Genomic DNA, 20433 nt, shown 5'->3' on the forward strand with positions numbered 1-20433 from the left:
TCATTGGAAGGAATGATGCTGAAGCTGAAACTCCAATATTTTGGCCACCTGATGGAAAGAGCTGACTCATTTGAAAAGACCCTGATGCTGGGAAAGATTGAAGGCGGGAGGAGAAAGGGACGACAGAGGATGAGATGGCTGGATGGCATCACCAACTCAATGGACATGAGTTTGGGTAAACTCCGGGAGTAGGTGATGGACAGGGAGGCCTGGCGTGCTGGAGTCCATGGGGGTCACAAAGAGTCGGACACGACTGAGCAACAGAACTGACTGATTGTATATTTGAAAGTTTGTAAGAGGGGAGATCTTTAAAATTCTCATCACAAGAAATAAATTATTTAACTATGTGTGGTAATGGTTGTTAACTAGACTTACTATGGTGGTCATTCTGCAGTACATAAAAATATCAAATCACAGTGTTCTACACCTGAAACTAATATAATGTTATATGTCAGTTTCATCTCGGGAAAAAAAAAGTGAATTCAAGCTCAGGTCTCTGAAAGTGAAAGTCTTAGTCGCTTAGTCGTCTGACTCTTTGCAACTCCATGGCTTGTAGTCTGCTGGACTTCTCTTTCCATGGAATTCTCCAGCAAGAATACCGGAGTGGGTTGTCATTTCCTTCTCCAGGGGATCTTCCCGACCCAAGGATCGAACCTGGGTCTCCTGCATTACAGGCAGATTCTTTACCATCTAAGCCACTAGGGAATCCCACTTTCTGGTCTCTGAGTCCAGTGTTATTTCTACTACTCTACTAAGCTGGAGTCTTTGGCAGTACTTTCTTTTATTATTTTTCATGGGTTATACTTATTTTTACTGCTTCACTATGTGTTGGGAATAAGTGAGACACGTACACTTTTTTATTTTTACTGAGAACATTCTTTCCTTTTGGCCTCAGTCTGTGGTTTCCCACTCAGACTCAATTATTTCCCCTCAATTTTGACCTCCTAGGTTCTGGAAAGGCTTGAGAGGTGCTTGCAATCTGAACACAGGCATATTTCTGTCTCTGCTGCTGCTAGTGAATGTTAGGGCTGGGTGGGACCTGAGACAGAGTCTCATTTCATCCCTTCTCCTTACGGATGAGAAAACTGCATTCTTAGATGCTGCAGAGACCTGCAGGGAAGGTGAGTATGGAAGACTCTGGCGTGCTCTAACCTTCATCCACTCCATCAACAGTCCTTGGTGGGGGGTAGGGGAGGGGAGAAGGGGAGGGTGGGATGAATTGGGAGAGTAGAACTGACAGATATACACTGCTGCTGCTGCTGCTAAGTCGCTTCAGTCATGTCCGACTCTGTGTGGCCCCATAGATGGCAGCCCACCAGGCTCCTCTGTCCCTGGGATTCTTCAGGCAAGAACACTGGAGTGGGTTGCCAATTCCTTCTCTAACATATATACTACCATGTGTAAAGTAGATAGCTAGTGGGAAGCTTCTGTACAGCATGGGGAACTCAGCTTGGTGCTCTATGATGACCAGAAGGGGGGGATGGGGGTAGGTGGGAGGGAGATTTAAGAGGGAGGGGCTATATGTATACATATAACTGATTCACTGCATAGTACAGCAGAAACTAACGCAAGGTTGTAAAGCAATTATCCTCTAATAAAAAAAAAAATAAAATGTGTAATTTGGGGTTGATTAAAAAAGAAAAAAAAAAAAAACCATTGCAGTCCTTATCTCATTCCTGGGTAAAGATGTGGCACCCAGGACTTCCCCAGGGGTCCAGCAGGCAAGACTTCTCGATTCCAATACAGGGGCTGCGGTTCAATCCCTGGTTGGGGAACTAAGAAAGAGCCCACATTCCATGAAGCACAACCAAAATAGATTAAAAAAAGAAAAAAGAAAAAAAACGTGGCACTCAAGTTCGGAGGAGTGTAAATCCAGAGGTTCTGGATTTACTTGGATTAGCTGTGAAACAGCTTCCTTTTGTGAGAAGATTACAAAGATTCCAAGTGTAATCTTTTCTATTAATAGACAAGCAAATAAGTTTAGTACTTTGAGGGGTCAAAAGTTCACAGAAATATGGCCAATCAGGGTTATTTTAGTTCAGGTGGATATAGATTCGTCTTGGACTATATCTACATTCTACCAACACTGCATTCAAGGTCTTAGCAACATATCTTTAGGGTACAAAGCAGCTGAACAATGCCTCGTTAGAGTCCTTAGGAATGAAATCCAGTCTGGCCCCCACCGAGAGCTGGCCTCCCACTCAACTGCAGGCAGGCTAGGACGTTGACAGCTGATGGCCAGGGCACTGCTTTGGGGCAAAAGATGGGCAGAGAGTGAGGAGCATGGCATGGGGCAGAGCTGAGAGGCAGGGCTGGAGTGAGAGTTGAGTCCATCTGCCCACCTCGGCAGGGCTGTGGGGAGGAAGGGATGCTTCATGATGTTTTGATGACATGTAGGAGTTGGGTTCCCACGTGTCAGCTCGAAGCAGTACAAGCAGAGGTGTTGGTGACTGTGAAGTGACACCACTGGGGCAGCAGGGGTCCCCAAACTCTGGGATCTAATGCCTGATGACCTGAGGTAGAGCTGATGCAATAAAGTGCACAATAATTGTAATGCATTTGAATCATTCCGAAACCACCCCCCCAAAAACACACACCACCCCCCAAGTCTGTGAAAAAACCGTCTTTCACAAAACCAGTCCCCGGTGCCAAAGGTTGGGGACTGCTGCTCTACAGTCCAAATAAAACCTGCTGATTTTCCCTCTGGTTATGCGTAAGACTGATGGGATAGGAGAGGTCCCGTCTTAGGGGCTGTTGTTAGCCCAGAGCCCAAATCAAATGTGCATTATGTGGTCGTCACAAAGCATAAGGCACCCTTGAGGGACATTCAAACTGGGTTTAAGTATCAGGTCAGGAACACCAACGAATTCATAATCATTTATTGTGAATCACTTATAGTTTACACATTATTAATGGCAAAAATAACACCGTTAAACACCTGCTGGATGAAGAACTTTATTATGACAATTCCCTACCGGCGTCACTTCTTTTCAAAAATGTAAATTTAAATCCTACATCTTCCCTATCTTCAAAGCACTATCTTCGAAGTGCTCTGATGCCAAACTATAAGGCTCTCTTTTGCTCTAACATCTAACACAAAGGGCACGCTGTCCCATTAATTCGACATGCTCTTTACAAGGCAACTTAACACACAGATTTTTTTAAAATCCAGAGGCTACATAATGATCACTTTATGTCTTGCTGCAAAATCAATGAAGGCCGCATGCAGGTGAAACATTTGTAGACACTGAGTTCTAGATAACTGTTGGTTATTCAGATCTGATGACCTGGTGTGGAAAATTAATATGCTTATTTAGCAGGAGTAGGTAAAGTACATGCACCAGTGGCTAGGATCAATTAGAATATAAATTAGGTGTCTAAACATTTAAATGAGAGCTTCCTTTGAGCTTCACTTGATGTCTGGCACTTCTGAGTTCTACACCTTAAAACGACAATAGCAAAGAGAACAAAATCAAACACTTAAAACAGGCACTGATTATAGGGTCAGCTGGACGGACAGCTCAGGACACAAAACTAGCTGAGCAGTGAACAGACCCCTTGAAGCAAAGAAAGCGGAACATTAACAAGCTGGAAACAGGGCAAAAAAATAAGAGAGCCATTTCCTGTATTCTCATTTTTTAACATTTTCAATTTTCTTACTTTAAAACAACAACACACACACAATAATTACAAAGCAGAAACATTCTTTCCTTACTACTTAGACTCTCTCTTTTGTCTTCCACCCTGCCTCTCTGCTCCTTCAGATAGTCTGTTTAAAAATAAGGTTGGGTTTAAAACAGAAAACAAAGGCTCTCCTGAATCACACTGAAAGAATATGAAATTCCTTCATCCTGTCAGGGTTAACATCACGTACAAGTACCAGCACATGACGATGTATGTTTGAATGACATGTTGTAGCTACAGCGATTAAATCACATGTCCGCGTTCTAGTGTTAAAGCATAGTTACACTGACTTTTAAAAAATTCTTTTCATTGATAGTTTGTATCTTGACATTATTTTGAGACCAACGAAAAAAACCCCCAAACTGCGTGGATTCTGTTCTCTCCCCAGCTTGCGCCCCCTCCCACGATCCAATGAACAAGAGAAGTGTAGTAACAAAGGCCATGAACGGAGGCGTCGTTGACAGCGGGCGAAGATGGAGGATCCAGAGTCAGGCGCTCCCGTCTCCAGTCCGGGCTTTCCGGGCTTCGATCATCTGCTTGGTTGCCCGTTTGCGGTCAGTGGCTAGCCCCAGCCAACACATGAAGTCAATGAACCAGGTGGTTGGGTTGAAATTTAAGCCAAATTCACTCGCAGAGTAGTCAAAGGGAAAGGTGTGATGGTAGTTATGGAAACCTTCACCTGGAAGACAAAGAAGGCTTGAAATAACACTATCGGCACCTCTCTGCAGAGCTTTGAAATGCCACGAGATTGCAAGACCCTGTGTTAGGCTCCATGGGGTACAAAAAACTTACAAAAGGTCCCCTATGTACAAACCTGCAAAGACGTGTTGTATGCCATCTGTTGTACTGTGCATGCATTTCAAGGTACTGGACTGTAAGATTAGAGATGCTTTATTTTTTGTTTGCTTTTTATGTATGTATTATCTATGTGAAAAGTATTAGAGACCTATTACAGTTCAGTATTATATAGCCAATTGTGTTAGATGGCTACCTGGGCTAACTTTGTTGGATTTCTGAACAAACCGGACTTCCGAACTTGGTCTCAGAATCGAACGTGTTCGTATGTAGGGGACTTACTGTACTTGCCGTCTGCCCTTAGGCAGCATTCACTGAATTGGCTAGACAAATGATAGGAACAGAAAAATAACAATAAAGTTATCAGCATAAAGTCTCAAGATGAATTTTCCCATGAACTGGTGACATGCTCCCATGACTTTAGAGCTGTACTTCAGAAGCTAAATGCCGAATAGCTGATAACAGATCATCATTTTGATGAATGTTCATGAAAGAAAAATAGCCTCTGTCGACTGAAGGGATTAAAGGAAGACTTCTTGGGAAAGCTCGGAAGAGATAAATGATAATCGTTCCCATAAGTAAGTGAATTAAGGAGTTGGATCTTTAAATATCCAAAATCTGCCTATATATTACCCTTCCCTTCGCAGTGAGTAACTTTTCCTCCCTTACTGCCCCTCCCCCGGGGTGTTTTCAGGAGGAGTCTCACATCTTTTTTCATTTTTCTCAAACAGCTTTATTGAGATGTAATTCACCACACAATTCACCCATTTAAAGTATCCAAGTTAATGGCTCTCAGTATATTTGCAGAGTTGTGCAGGCATCCCCACAACGATCTTTACAACGTTTTCACTACCTAAAAAGAAACCCCACTCCCCAAGGATGGATGGATGTTGAGCCCCATCCATTCCCCCATCCTTCCAGTCCTACTTTCTTCCTCTGTGATGGTTAATTTTGCATGTTAACCTGACTGGCCAAGGAGTGCGCAGATTAACCCTTATTTCTGGGTGTCTGTGAAGGTGTTTCTGGATGAGATTAGCATTTGAAGCAGTGGAGTCAGTAAAGTAGATGGTCCTCCTCCATGTGAGTTGGCATCAGCCAGTCCCTTAAGAAGGAAATGGCAATCCACTCCAGTATTATTGCCTGGAAAATCCCACAGCAGAGGAGCTTGGTAGGCTACAGTCCATGGGGTCGAAAAAAGTCGGACACGACTGATCGAATTCACTTTCTTTCAGTCCCTTAAAGGCTTGGAGGAGGAATTGCCCCCTGTTTTCCAGACACACTGATTGAATGTCTATTTCATCTTCTCCTACCCTTAGACTGGGATCTGCATCATCAGCTCCCCTAGTTCTCAGGCCTTTGTACTCAGATTTAATTATACCACTGGCTTTCCAGGGTCTCCCGCTTTCGGATGGCAGACAGTGGGACTCAGCCTCTGTAATCTCACCAACCAGTTCCTCATCCTAAATCTCTCCTCCTTTCCCTGCCCTGTTCCCGTAAATACACACAGAAACAGAATATATCTACCTTTATATAGATTTAGAAATCCTACTGTTTCTATATGGATATATATTGGGTTGGCCAAAAAGTTCAGTCAGGTTTCCATATGATCTTACAGAATATACCCAATATATAGGTAGAGAGAGACTTATTATAAGCAATATTATATATATATATATATATAATTGCATATATATATTCCAGTATCCTTGCCTGGGAAATTCCACAGACAGAGGAGCTAAGAGTTGGAGACAACTTAGCAACTAAACTACCATGTGTGTATATATATATATATAATCTCTGACTCTTTGTGACCCCAGGACCATAGCCCGCCAGGCTCCTCTGTCCGTGGGATTTCCCAGGCAAGGATACTGGAGTGGGTTGCCATTTTCTTCTTATGTATATACACACACATATATACTGTCACAAGGAGTCGGACTTGACTGAGCAAATTTTACATTCACTTGCCTGGAGAATCTTTACTAATACAGTCTCCATAGATTGGCTTATTCTGAACATTTTATGTAAATGAAATCAAATAATATGCAGTCTTTTGCAACTAGCTTCTTTCACTCAGTATACTGTTTTCAAGGTTGTAGCAGGTATCAGTACTTCATCTGTTTTTATTGCTGAAGAGAATTCTATGGTATGGGATATATGTACCACATTGCATTCATCCATTCATCAGGTGAGTGACATCTGGTATATTTCTACTTTATAGCTATTATGAATAATGCTGCTATGAACACTCATATACAAGTTTTTATGTGGACATACACTATCTTTTCTCTAGGGTATAAATTTAGGAGTGGAGTTGCTGTATCCTATAGTAACTATTTTTAACCATTTGAGGAACCACCAGATTCCTCCTTTACTTCTTAAGTGGCTACTGGTCATCATACAGTTCTTCTATTGACCACATTTGGAAGATTCTGCTGTATGATGAGTCCATCAGATGGATCAGTCTGTGGTCTGTGATTTTCTTTTTAATTTAGGTCTTTTCTACCCTGTCCCTCCACGCTCATCATTCTTGGACTAGAGTTGTAGAGTTTCCCCGTATTTTTCAGAAACAGGCACTGTTCAAAGAACTGTGAACATATTCCCCGGTCTCCCATATGGCTGATGTAATAAGAGTCTTCTAATGACCTTTATCAGGAAAGCTGACTGAGAGTTCAGTGTAGACCTTGAGAGCCTTCAAGCCAACACCCAGTTTTTCAGGACCTGTGTCATAGCCACATTCCTTGGTTTCCTGGCCCACCATCCCCTATGTAAGTGGTAACAGATGCATGGTGCCCACTCTCGTCCACTCTCAGAGTCACCACTGGATGTGGCTTCCCTCACCACAATTCTTACTGAAGACAAAGAGTGAGATGAAGAGAAAACAATAGGAGGGATCAGGAAGCTCACACTTTTCTCTCTGCTTATCAAGTTATTCCCAAAGCTAAATCTGGTGTTTATTCAACTTACATTGCTCTTGTCAACACAAGATCCCTAGGGTCTTAATGAATGGGTGACCCTTACACCATGATGGCAGAAATTCATTGCAGAATGATGCAGAGACTGTTTATACTTAACAGCAGGAAACTTCCTTCCTGGGTTTGGTCTTGAGCTCAAGCTCAGCTTATACAGAAGCCCGAAATGCTTCTATCAAGACACAGCTGTGCTTAGTCGCTCAGTCATGTCCAACTCTTTGCAACGCCAAGGACTGCAGCCCGCCAGGCTCCTCTGTCCATGGGGATTCTCCAGGCAAGAATACTGGAGTGGTTTGCCATGCCCTCTTCCAGAGGATCTTCCCAACCCAGGGACTGAAGCCAGGTCTCCCGCATTGCAGGCAGATTCTTTACAAACTGAGCCACCAGGGAAGCCCAAGAATACTCGAGTGGGTAGCCTACCCCTTCTCCAGGGGATCTTCCCAATCCAGGAATTGAACCTGGGTCTCCTGCATTGCAGGAGGATTCTTTACCAGCTAAGCTACCAGGGAAGTCCTGGTAACATTTATTAATCACTTATTGTGTGCCAATCACAGGGCTGCATTCTTCAAAGGGTTTTAATGCTTATAATCCTCACATCACTCAGCTAGCTGCTGTGATTAACCCTACTTTAAAATGAGGATGGAAGTGCACAGAAGGGACAAGTTACTTGCCTAAGACCATTAGGCTAGTAAGGAAAACAACATCCCTGAAGGTTTGTTTCCTGCTAAACCCTGCTGCAAACACTAGGTAACCTAATCCTATGGTGACCCCGGGTGAAGGTCAACGCTACTCTTATCTCCACTTTACAGATGAGAACACAAGGTGGGGAGGAGCCAGATAACTTGCCCAGAGATTGAGCAGAGGAACCAAGCCTCAACTAAGCCTGTCAGACTGACTCTTAACCATTTTGCGGACCCGTGAGATTGTCAAGGTCCCGTTTCTCTCCATCCCTCTGTTTGAGGGCCTTTTTAAATGGTCAGCCAAACGCTGGACAGCTGAGGCTAAGAGTGGTCAGGCAGTTTGAGAGCGACATCAACTGCGACTCCTCCTTTAGTAGGGAAATGGCTAGCGTAAAAATAAATAGCTGCTAATTACTGATTACCTACTATGTGCCAGGTACCATACTAAGCAGATGACATACAGTATCTTATTTAATTCTCGTAACACCCTTGAAAGTGTGAGTCCCTCAGTTGGATCTCACTCTTTGCGACCCCATGGACTGTAGCCCCCCAAGCTCCTCTGTCTATGGGGATTCTCTAGGCAAGAACACTGGAGTGGGTTGCTATTTCCTTCCTTCTCCAGGACATCTTCCCAACCCAGGGATCAAACCCGTAACACCCTTATGAAGCAGGTATTCCTATTTCCATTTCACAAATAATAAAGCTGTAAACCAGAGAGTAAGAGGCTTGTCCACGAGCCAGGATTCTAACGCCAAAGCCCAAGTTCATTCCAGTCCTCTCCACTCCCTTGCCTCTCCTGACACGTCCCACAAAACCCCCGAGAAGCCAAGAAGGTCTGAACACCCACTGTCCCCAGGGGTTCCCACCCGACACTCACCAATGGCACCCAGGGTGACGAGCGGGTTCTGCCGAGGACTGATGTGCTTGTCATAGGGCCGGTTTCCGTACATGTGGGCGACACTGTTCACCAGCCAGGTGACGTTGAGTGAGATGGTGTAGCGGAGGATGGAGGCCAGGAAGTAGGAGTTCCACAGGCTTTCTCCCCAGATGTACCAGGGCACCAGCGTGGGGACTACGAAGCACATGAGCACCACGGTGATCTTGTAGTACCTGGAAAGAGGAGGGGGTCACGCTGCCACGGGGCACCTGTTGACGGTGGTGGGGGGGAGTGAGCAAGCTGCAGGGGGAGTCAGGAATGATGCCAGGCTCTTGGAGCCTGATGTGTGTCTCTGTGTGGGGGTCACAAACCCATCCACCTACCAGGGCTAGGCAGGTAATACCAACTTGAGAATTAGGGAAGGCAGAAGTTATAGGAAGTGGTAGGACCTGCTGCAAACTTCAGAATTTCAAGTATTAAACAATCAGTACAGGTGAAACCCACGCATCTCAGGGCGTGTGTCCTACAAGCCACAGTTTGATGGCTTCTATTTCTTTCACCAGTCAGTCAACCCGACAAACAGTTGTTTTTTTTCCAACCATAATTTCAAAAAATATCTAATATTCTTTGAATACTTTGCAGGCATGTGAATCTGTTTTAATGTAGCTTGGGAAAAAGGTAAACAACCCTTCCTTAAATGTTCTTGAAAGGTCGGTGAATGAAAAAAGACGCCGGAATTCTTGGCCCCCAGAGGAGAATTCAATCTGGGGCCAGAGACGAGGCTTGATCGCTCAGAGCTTTTGCGTAATAAGGTTTTATTAAAGTATAAAGGAGATAGAGAAAGCTTCTGACATAGGCATCAGAAGGGGGCAGAAAGAGTACCCCCCTGCTAGTCTTCAGCTGGATGTTATATAGTGACTAGCCGTCTGTTAATGTAAGAAAGGCACCAGGCCCCTCAGCCATAAGATGCATTTTGGGATAATCTTGGCACCAAATGGTTCATCCTGGGCCATAAAATGATTAACTTGAATCTTGAAGAAGGGCAGATCACCATACAAATAGTTTCATTTACATAGATTAGGGGAACACTATCTGAATATAACATACCGGTTTGTCAAGTAGGTTCTGAGCCAAGAGGCTGAACCGACTTGAAGACAAGAGTCTGGGGTAAATGCATAGCACGTTAGCATAGTTTAAGACAAACATTTCCATAAGAGAAATGCATTGGTCATCTCTAGGTTTGAGAATAGTTAACTTCAGGTGAAACCAGGTGTCATTATGGCAACACAGTATTTTAAGAGAAACCTCCTTTTAAATTTGTATAGAGAAGGAAAAAATATCGCTAGTTTGTTTCCTCCTGCCGCTTAAGAGAGAGAAAAATGTCTGACACTTGCAGGCTATTTCCTCCTTTAGGAGACCCCTGGCCTTCCTGCCTGTTACCCTCTCACTCTCTGTCCATCCGCAATTATGTTCCAAACCAGCATAAAAATAAACAAATATATGAACAAACATGGCCACGTATAAAGCAAAGATTAAAAATAAACCATCAATAGTTTGCTTGCTGGACTTGAGTACCCAGCAAGTGTTTCCTGAGCACCTCCTGTATACCAGGCCCCAAGGGCTAGTGGTACCAAGACAAATTTGACAAGGGTCCCTGCTCCGGTCGTGTGAAACCTTTGGCTGTGTGGCACAGGCTCTTAGCAGGGACATGAAGGGGCTGTGAAATGAAAATGTTCAAAGCTGCCTGTTTCAGAACTTCCCTGGAGGTCCAGTGGTTAAGACTCCACGCTTCCACTGCAGGGGCCACAGGTTTGATCCTTGGTCAAGGAACTAAGATCCCACAGGCTGTGCAGTTTGGCTAAAAAATAAACCAACCCCTGCCCCACTCCAAAACAACAAAACAAAACAAAGCTGCCTGGTCACAGCCGTTTTCTCCTCGGTTTTCCTTCGGCTGACCCAGCTCATGGGAGGCCTCTGTTAAAAGGCGCGTGTATGAACCTGGATGGGGCGCAGCTTGAGGAAATGAGATGTGGGAGGTGGAAGAAATCTGACCTGAGTCCAGGTCTGACTCTTCAAGGAAAACAAGCCTCTCTTTGTTCTTCCAGTCTTTGTGTACACAATGAGATGGTTCCCCAAACAGAGCATGAGGCAAGGGCTTATATGCGGGTAGTTCATTTGGGGAAGTGACCTCGAGTAACAGGAGTGGGCAGCTGGGAAGAGGGAAATGAAAGGAGGGGAGAGTCAAGCTGTGGGTGCCCACTGCTGCGGGACCTCCATGGGACACATGATAGCTCAGAATTCTCTCTAGGAATGAAAAGGGGACTATTTTCCCATTGGCTCCAGTTCCTCTTTGGTCAAGGGGTCTACGTGGGATGTCAGCTCTCTCACACTTCCAGGTTTGCTTGGGTCTGAATGGCTGAGTGTAGTCACGGGCATCTCAGGTGGGGGCGGCAGAGAAGCCAGGGCAGGAAGTAGGCAGTATGGCTGGGCACGTTGCTGGTGAGTTACACTTGTGCCACAGGTAGCTGCAGGAGTGAAAAGGTGGGCTGGGAGTGTGAGGTGGGCACAAGAGGTGTCCAACACAAGCAGGAATTACAATACCACATGCGGTTCTTGTGAGGAGCAAATACTAATGCCAGCACGGGGAGCTCAGCTCGGGGCTCTGTGATGACCTAGAGGGGTGGGATGGGAGTGAGATGGGAGGGAGGTTCAAGAGGGAGGGGATATATGTGTACACATAGCTGGTTCACTTTGCTGTATAGCAGAAACCAGTGTGAACACTCAGATGGGAGTTATCTGATAGGAAAAGAAAGGAGATAGGAGAAGCCTTCTAAAATCATCAAGGGAGAAAGAAAAAGAAAGGGGTGAAGAAAGAGAGAAGGGGCGGTATGAATCTGAGAATGACCCACAGAAGAGTAGCTCTCCTTTATAGATCCGAAACCAGAGACTCACACGTTTAAGCCAAAATCACAAAAGTCAAAGCACTCAGCTCACCTTACAGTAACTCGGGAGGCGTGTCCTGGAGCTTTAAGATGACAGCTTGTAAGTGTTCACAGAGAGACAGGGAGGAAGTCACTCACATTTCCAAGAAAAGACCAAACCTGTTAGACTGGCTGTTAATCTTAAATGTTGCCAAAAATGTAGCATATTTGGCAGCTCAGAGAATGACCTAGAAGCTTATGCTCAGATATCACTCATTAAACTGGAGGTAGGATGTAAGATATAGTTCAGGCCAAGGCAGAAAAGGAGAGACGACCTCAATGGAGGTAGGTTACCTGTATTCAGGCAAGGAGGGGCAACAGTCGACCTACCAACCAGGCTGAGCGTGCGAGGGATCAGGGAGGCTTCATATTTAAAGGGAGGTTTGTGGAAGCGATAAGGGAAGCGTTAGTCAGGCGGGGCATTTTGGGTAATTTTTAGTTGAGATGGCATTTGTAGTTGAACAGGGGGTGGGAGATTTTGGGCAGGGGGTGATAAGTCCCCTGGGCAGGGGGCAGTAATTCCCGGGCAGATGTAGGCGGTGGGAGGTTTCTGGGCAGGGGGTGATAAGTCCCAGGTAGATGCAACTGGCCCGGAGCATCAGGACAGGACTTAAAGTTCAGTTTTGTTTTCCCCAAAGTTAGATGATTCAGCAAGAGCCTTTGAGACCGTTGTTTTCTTTTCCAGGCCCACAATAGATGTTGGAAACCTTTCAGTTCCCATCTCACAGTTGCTCATGACACCACTATCAAAGTGGGGAGATGGTTTTCAGCATTTAGCCCAAGATATGCAGTCCACTGGGCTTTCCAGGTAGCGTTAGTGGTAAAAACAGCAACAACAAAAAACTCACCTGCCAATGCAGGAGGCTTTAAGAGGTGCAGTTTCGATCCCTGGGTGGGGCAGAACCCCTAGAGGAGGGCATGGCAACCCACTCCAGTATTCTTGCTTGGAGAATCCCACGGACAGAGGAGCCTGGTGGGCTACAGTCCATGGAGTTGCAGAGTCAGACACAACTGAAGTGACCAAGCACGCACGTGCAGTCCATTTTCACACATCAAATGCCATCACGCCACAACACTACCATCCAAGGAGGCTTTGATTACAGGACACAGATATTGACACAGGCCCTAACCTTTCAATGCTTTGAAGAATATCCTTATTCCAATAAACTGGATCACAATAAGAATTGAAACATTAAAGGCCTTGAGACCAAAAGTTTTTTATATGGAGAAGAATCAGGGATTCTCATATATATATGAGAATATATATATATATATATCTGGGTGTGATAAACATCTTAAAACTCTCATTTTTCTTCAGATGAAAACGAAATTGCTGTTCTCTGCAAGCATTTCTTGTTCCTTGAGTAACTCTTGCACAGCAGTCCGGTGCTGCTGGGGTGTGAGATCTTGAGAGTGAAATCTATTAGAGCATGAAAGAAGGGGAAATGACCTGCTGACTTCCAAACAGAGTCAGCTCAGGAAATGTGAAAAGAAGCAAATATAATGCATGAGAGAGAAATTACAGTCCTCAAATGTATCGTAATGATGAGGGATGAGCCGTCACTGGCATCTTGATTAAACATGTTTGCTTCTGTGATTCCACTTACGGCCAAGTCAGAAATTCATCTTCCCTGCAATTTTCGCATCTTGTAGGGGACCAGGCAAAATCATCTGGGTGCTTACAACAAACATTTATTTTGAGGACAGATGTTCTGCCCTGGCAGCTGGTTAAATGAACGGACCATTCCCTCCTTCCTTTGTCTCCTCTGTTATCAACCACCAGGAGGTGGAATATGTGATTGTTTGGAGGCAGATCTGAAGACAGAAGCCCATTGATGGGTTTCAGAAAATCTTCCAGACTCTCTGAATTAAGTTGAAAAGAGGCTTCACCGCTGTACCCTGGAGCCTGCTTCTCGGATGCTTCAGTGTCTTTAAATGAGAGTGTTTCATGATGGCTGCATTTGAAGTATTTTCAGAAAGTTTTAATCACTCCAGATTTGTTTTTGACCCTCAGTTAGTCTTGACATCACTTTCTCTGTGCTACTTCACAATAAGCATTCCCTTAGAAGAAAACCTTTAACTAGACTACCTAGATGCATAATTCCCATATCCTGGATAATTCCTCCCATGGAGGAACCAGAGATAGCAACCAGCCTCTCCACGAAAGCATCTCTGTCGGAAACTTGCAACGTGTGGGAAAAAAGACATTTTTATTTTCTCTCCGACTACAGCTTTATTTGCTTTTGAGGTCTGAATGTGGAGGCTAGTTGCATCCATCTACTTGATTTTAATTTGTCTTTGTACAAACAGCTTGCATGAGCTCACTAAGCAGCGTTTCAAAAGATAAACACCATCACTGCAGAATTTTAACACAAAAGAGCATTAACCCTACCTCATTAACAATGAAGGACTTGAAGAAAAATGCCCAGACATATTGATTGCTAAGACCATGGAAGGAAGGTTAAAAGGACTTTTCCCTTTTCAAAGCTTTGATTCCATCATAATGAGCGCAGGATGAATTCTTTGAGGTTAGGCTTTGTCTTGATCTAATTCACATCATTTGTAGTTCCTTGAACACAAAATGCTGGTTAACACAGCAGGTGCCCAATAAGTAGCTGAATTGTTGACTTGCATGACAGGAATCCACCTGTCTTTGGCCAAAAAAAAATTAAGTCAGTTCACCCTCAGTTGTTTGATATTTAGGGTTTCTCCAGTCTCCTTTAGAAATTTAAGTTGATTAGACACTATGTCAATCTGTGTCTCTCTTGAGGATTTTTCGTCTCTGTCCTTCCTTCCCCCAACTCTACTCCCTCCCTTCCTAATTAGTTACCAATCATTCTCAATAAATTATAAGAATAACAGATTAACTCCTGATGGTAACAGAATACGATGACTAAGATGAACAATTACAATTATTTACAAAATAACTTTAAAACAAAGTCACTGCACATCTACTTTCTCTCTTAAGACTGCACCCTTAAAACTGCATTCCACCTCGACTCTTGCTATCTGAGATAAACTGAATATCACAGGGGAAGACATAACCATTTTCTTTAATCTGGGACCCATGAAATTATATGCAAACTTTTTTTTTGTATTCCCATTTTTCTGGGGTTCAAGGTCCACAGCTTTCATCAAATTCTCAAAGAGATATTCAATTCCCAAAAGAATGAAAGCCCAATATGTTAGGTTACTACTTTTTGCTTTGATCATGCTGTTGTTATTTAAGTCTTATTTTCTCTGTTTCCTTTAGGATCTGGCCTAAGATTTAAGTAAGAAAAATTTAATTCATTTTAAAGAGTGGTCCTTTGATGTAGTAAAAGAATGTTTTTAAGAGTGGTCCTTTAAAATATGAGATTATCCTCCCTTCTCTATTTAACAGTAAAATTTTTTATAGAATTGGTGACAGTAGATAGCACTGTGTGTGTGTGTGTGTGTGTGTGCTCACACGTGGATCTTGTGCTGAAAGGACAATAGCCAAGTGACAAGACTACAATCCTCTTGCCCCACCCAAGGGAGCAAGGTTGATTCCCAAACTCTATCAATGAAAAGTTACTCACCAGTAGCTGGTTTCTGCACAAGAAAGAAGCCACTGGAGTAATTTTGGCTATTTGCCTGATCAATATCAACTGCTACAGACGAACTGATTTAGGTGGGCTGACTAAGTTCCTTGTTGCGCGCAAAAATGAACAGGCTGACAAAACACGGTTTTTTCCATTCCACATGGAAGAAGTATCACCCTTGCACACAATGCATGCTTTCTAGCCCGCGGTTTCCATTCCTAAACTCAAGCTGAACCATCCTTCCAAAGGTCTCCAGGCCTTCAGAACTCAGCTGAAGTCTGATTTGCTGCAGAAAGCCTATCCTGGGACTTCCCTGGCGGTCCAGGGGTTAAGAGACCACCTTCCAGTGCAGGGGATGTCGGTTTGATCCCTGTTTGAGGAACTAAGATCCCACAAGCGGTGGGGTAACCAAGCCCGCTAGCCACAACTAAGACCCAATGCAGCCAAAAGTAAATAAATACAAAAAAGAAAGAAAGCCTATTCTGGTAAATCTCCTCCCAACTCTGCTGATTGCATTTTCCAATACCCCTCAGTACAATTGTGCTGTCAAGACTCAAGAAGACAACTAGTTTAGACAGCTGAGTTTTCTTGCTAGCTGAAGGTATAAATGTTTAATTACCCCTACTTTCTTTTAAATTGTTTGTGGCAAAGGATAAGATGGAGTTCCATCAGATGGAATCTGAATCAAAATGGAAATTTCTACATGAAAGGGGCCAAAAGACACACATTTCCAGTTATAATTAGTAAGTCCTGGGTCTATAATGTGCATGGTGACTATAGTTAATAAAACTGTGTTACATACCTGTGTTGTATGCTCGAAAGTACCTAGGGGAATGGATCTTAGAATTTCTCATCATGAGACAAAGATCTGTAACTATGTATGGTGAGGCATGTTAACTGGACTTACTGTGGTGATCATTCTGTAGTATCTACAAATACTGAAGCATGTTGTTCACCTGAAACTAATATAATGTTATGTCAATTATACCTCATTAAAGATGGGTATTTCTGGACTTCCCTGGTGGCAGAGTGGATTAAAAATCCACCTGCCAATGCAGGGGACATGGGTTCGATCCCTGGTCCAGGAAGATTCCACATGCTGTGGAGCAGACAAACCCGTGGAGCACCTAAGCTCATGGAGCACCTGAGCCTGTGCACCATGACTGCTGAGCCTGAGCCCTAGAGCCCTAGAGCCCTAGAGCCCTAGAGCCCATGCTTCAAAATGAGAGAAGCCACCTCAATGAGCAGCCAGAATACTGCAATGAAGAGTAACCCCCAGCCAGGACATGGAAGCAACCTAGATGTCCATCAGCAGACAAATGGATAAGAAAGCTGTGGTACATAGACACAATGGAGTATTACTCAGCCATTAAAAAGAATACATTTGAATCAGTTCTAATGAGGTGGATGAAACTGGAGCCTATTATACAGAGTGAAGTAAGTCAGAAAGAAAAACACCAATACCGTATACTAACGCATATATATGGAATTTAGAAAGATGGTAATGATAACCCTATATGTGAGACAGCAAAAGAGACACAGATGTATAGAACAGTCTTTTGAACTCTGTGGGAGAAGGTGAAGGTGGGATGATCTGAGAGAATAGCACTGAAACATGTATATCATATATGAAAAAGATCGCCAGTCCAGGTTCGATGCATGAGACCAGGTGCTCAGGGCTGGTGCACTGGGATGACCCAGAGCGATGGGATGGGGACGGAGGCAGGAGGGAGGTTCAGGATGGGGAACACATGCACACCCATGGCTGATTCATGTCAATGTATGGCAAAAACCACTACAATATTGTAAAGTAATTAGCCTCCAATTAAAATAAATAAATTAAAAAAAAAAGAGTAATCCCTGTTTGCCACAACTAGAGAAAGCCTGAGCAAAGCCACCAAGACCCAGTGCAACCAAAAATAAATAAAATAAACAATAAAAAATTTTAATGGGAATTTCTATGTGCCAAATAAATAGTGTGTGGAAATCTGTGCCCATTTTTTGGTCCCTCTTAATCAGTGAAAGTTGCTCAGTCATGTCCAACTCTTTGCGACCCCATGGACTGTAGCTCGCTAGGCTCCTCTGTCCATGGGATTCTCCAGGCAAGAATACTGGAGTGGGTAGCTGTTCCCTTCTCCAGGGGATCTTCCCAACCCAGGGATCGAACCTAGGTCTCCCTGAATGCAGGCAGGTTCTTTACCATCAATTTTTTGAAATAACTTGACCTTCTATGATGGTGATGAGTATTTTGGCCTGGGTTTCTCAAAAGGCAAGTCTTAAGCCAAAGCTTCTATGAATTACTCTATATGGAGAGCTCAGTCCCGGGAAGACAGAATGTGGGCGGCAGGGAAGGTCAGGGGGCTGACCTGAGCTGGCCACTGCTTGACCCCTCAACCTGGTGGCTGAGATGGGTGACGAGACTTGGAACAATCCCTCTGGGAGGAAGAGGGGGGAAGAGTGCATCTACCAGCTGCCCTACATTGCCCACATCCCCACTACCACCACACAGAAACTTCTGGATTGTCAACATGGGTGCTGAGAGGTGTCACGGGCTCCAGCACCAAGAGAGACGCCCCAGTGCAGGAGGCTCGGGCATAAGGATAGCGCTGTCAGGATGAACTTGCCGGAAACCAGCTGGAGCGCAGAGAACTGCCGAGAATGAGGGGCCTCAGCCTCAGGAAAGAGGAGGTCCAGACGTCTGTAATGTTGCCAAACAGATGTCTGATACAATGAGCGTGAGCCTTAGACTCTGTTTTTCCCACAGGGTCTGTTAAGGTATGAAGAGCTCTTGGCCTCAAGTAACTGACTTACTATATGACTCAGTCATTATAAGAACTGAGTTCTTATATTGACTTATTAAATTTTGCCGATTCCACCTTTATTTTCAGGTACACTGAAAAGCTGCCATTTCCGTTTGTCAGTTTTCCTACCTGCAGCAGCTTCCCTGTCTCCTTCTAACTTGCTCCTCTTAATCTGCGAAGGGTCCGAAAACCCTAGAGAGTTGAAGTTGTATTTGCATGCAGATGGAGAACACACAGGCTCTGAGCCAGGGCCAAAGAGGGTAACCGGGGCTGAGACTGAAAATGCAGAATTACTAGGAGTGTGACATTTATTCAAAGATCTCTTTCTATGGGGGCAAAGAGGGGGACATGTATTTTGGAGGTTAGAGGATTCCGTGAAATACGGTGAATCGGTACTGAGCATCTACTGTGATGATCCTGTTTATTCACAGGTTCTTGGTTTTATTCCAGTTGAATGAAATGATGGCATAGCTGAATTTCAGATAAATGAGACTCCACCATATTTAGTTTTCACTATATTGTGTGTATTTGAACTTAATGATATTGTTATACTGCCTGTGACTTACTTGAAGATACTTCAACATAAACAGTGTGAGGAGTGTGTGTATGTGTGTGTGTGCACACTTTATTCTGCACCCTAGGGGATGTCCATTAACATCTGAAGTACCCTCATCAGGAACCCACACTTCATTAGTTAGCTTTTGACAAACTCTCATAGTTCATAAACCAGACGTCTGTCCAGAGTTCAACTACTGTTATCTCCAACCAGCCCTAAAGAGTTTGCAATTACGATAAGGAAAATAAATTTCACTGATAAAATGAGTGGTCAAAACATGTGGGTCGGCTAGAAATACTAGATAGGTACCTCTCAGGATCAGAGTGGTATCACCTAAGCTTTTGTTCCACCCTGTGTCCAGCCACTGACAGAATTCTGTTGCTGGATTCCAACAGGAAGAGGATACGACTGCATCATGGCTTCCATGCAAGGGGCTTGTTGTGGCATCCAAAAGGGCAGGAAGCAGGGTTAAAAAAATGAAATAAAGTCATTTGCAGCAACACGCATGGGTCTAGAGATTGTCATGCTGAGTGGAGCAAGCCAGACAGAGGAGGGGAAATAGCAAAGGACATGCATTCTATGCAGACTCTGAAAAGAAATACAAATGAACTTACTTGCAAAACAGAAACAGACTCACAGACTTGGAGAATGAACTTATGGTTGCCCTGGGGGTGCGGGGGGAAGGATAGGGGAAAGGGATAGTTAAGGAGTTTGGGATGGACATCTACACACTGCTACATTTAAAACGGATAGCCAATAAGGACCTAGTGCATAGCACAGGGAACTCTGCTTATGTGGCAGCCTGGATGGGAGACGAGTTTGCAGGGAGAATGGATACAGTATACGTATGGCTGCGTCCCTTTGCTGTTCACCTGAAACTATCACAACATTGTTAATCAGATACACTTCAATACAAAATTAAAAAAATTTTTTTCAATGGTAGGGATCAGGGATTCATGAAGCTTGCAGATGTGGTATATGGCTGTTTTTGTCCGTAATAGCGGTAGAATTTAGTATGATGTGGGATTCTATTCCCATGGGCTTCTTCCTCCTCTCACACTGGAGTTGGCCAAAGTCAGTTCCCAGCATACATGGCCAAACGAGTCTCCTGTGGCACCATCTAGCCTTCCTCAGCGATCAATGCATAGAAAGAGGAAAACAACAGAATGGGAAAGACTACAGATCTCTTCAAGAAAATTAGAGACACCAAGGGAACATTTCATGCAAAGATGGGCTCACTAAAGGACAGAAATGGTATGGACCTAACAGAAGCAGAAGATATTAAGAAGACGTGGCAAGAATCCACAGAAGAACTGTACAAAAAATATCTTCATGACCCAGATAATCATGATGGTGTGATCACTGACCTAGAGCCAGACATCCTGGAATGTGAAGTCAAGTGGGCCTTAGAAAGCATCACTACGAACAAAGCTAGTGGAGGTGATGGAATTCCAGTTGAGCTATTCCAAATCCTGAAAGATGATGCTGTGAAAGTGCTGCACTCAATATGCCAGCAAATTTGGAAAA

General features: G+C 44.0%; 1 protein-coding gene across 1 annotated transcript in view; it reads right to left on the reverse strand.

Moving 5' to 3' along the window:
• Positions 1–2861: 2861 nt before the first annotated feature.
• SCD5 (stearoyl-CoA desaturase 5) overlaps positions 2862–20433 on the reverse strand; it is a 108512-nt gene continuing 90940 nt past the window's right edge. Inside the window, exons 4-5 of the mRNA XM_010845926.1 lie at positions 9006–9238; positions 2862–4363 (exon numbers count right to left, since the gene is read on the reverse strand). Of these exons, the coding sequence (XP_010844228.1) occupies positions 4173–4363; positions 9006–9238 (424 nt within the window). The 3' untranslated portion in view covers positions 2862–4172. The remainder of the gene's footprint in view (positions 4364–9005; positions 9239–20433) is intronic.

This window comes from Bison bison, unplaced genomic scaffold (genome assembly GCF_000754665.1).
Source record: "Bison bison bison isolate TAMUID 2011002044 unplaced genomic scaffold, Bison_UMD1.0 scf7180017864228, whole genome shotgun sequence".
Taxonomy (NCBI): Eukaryota; Metazoa; Chordata; class Mammalia; order Artiodactyla; family Bovidae; genus Bison; species Bison bison.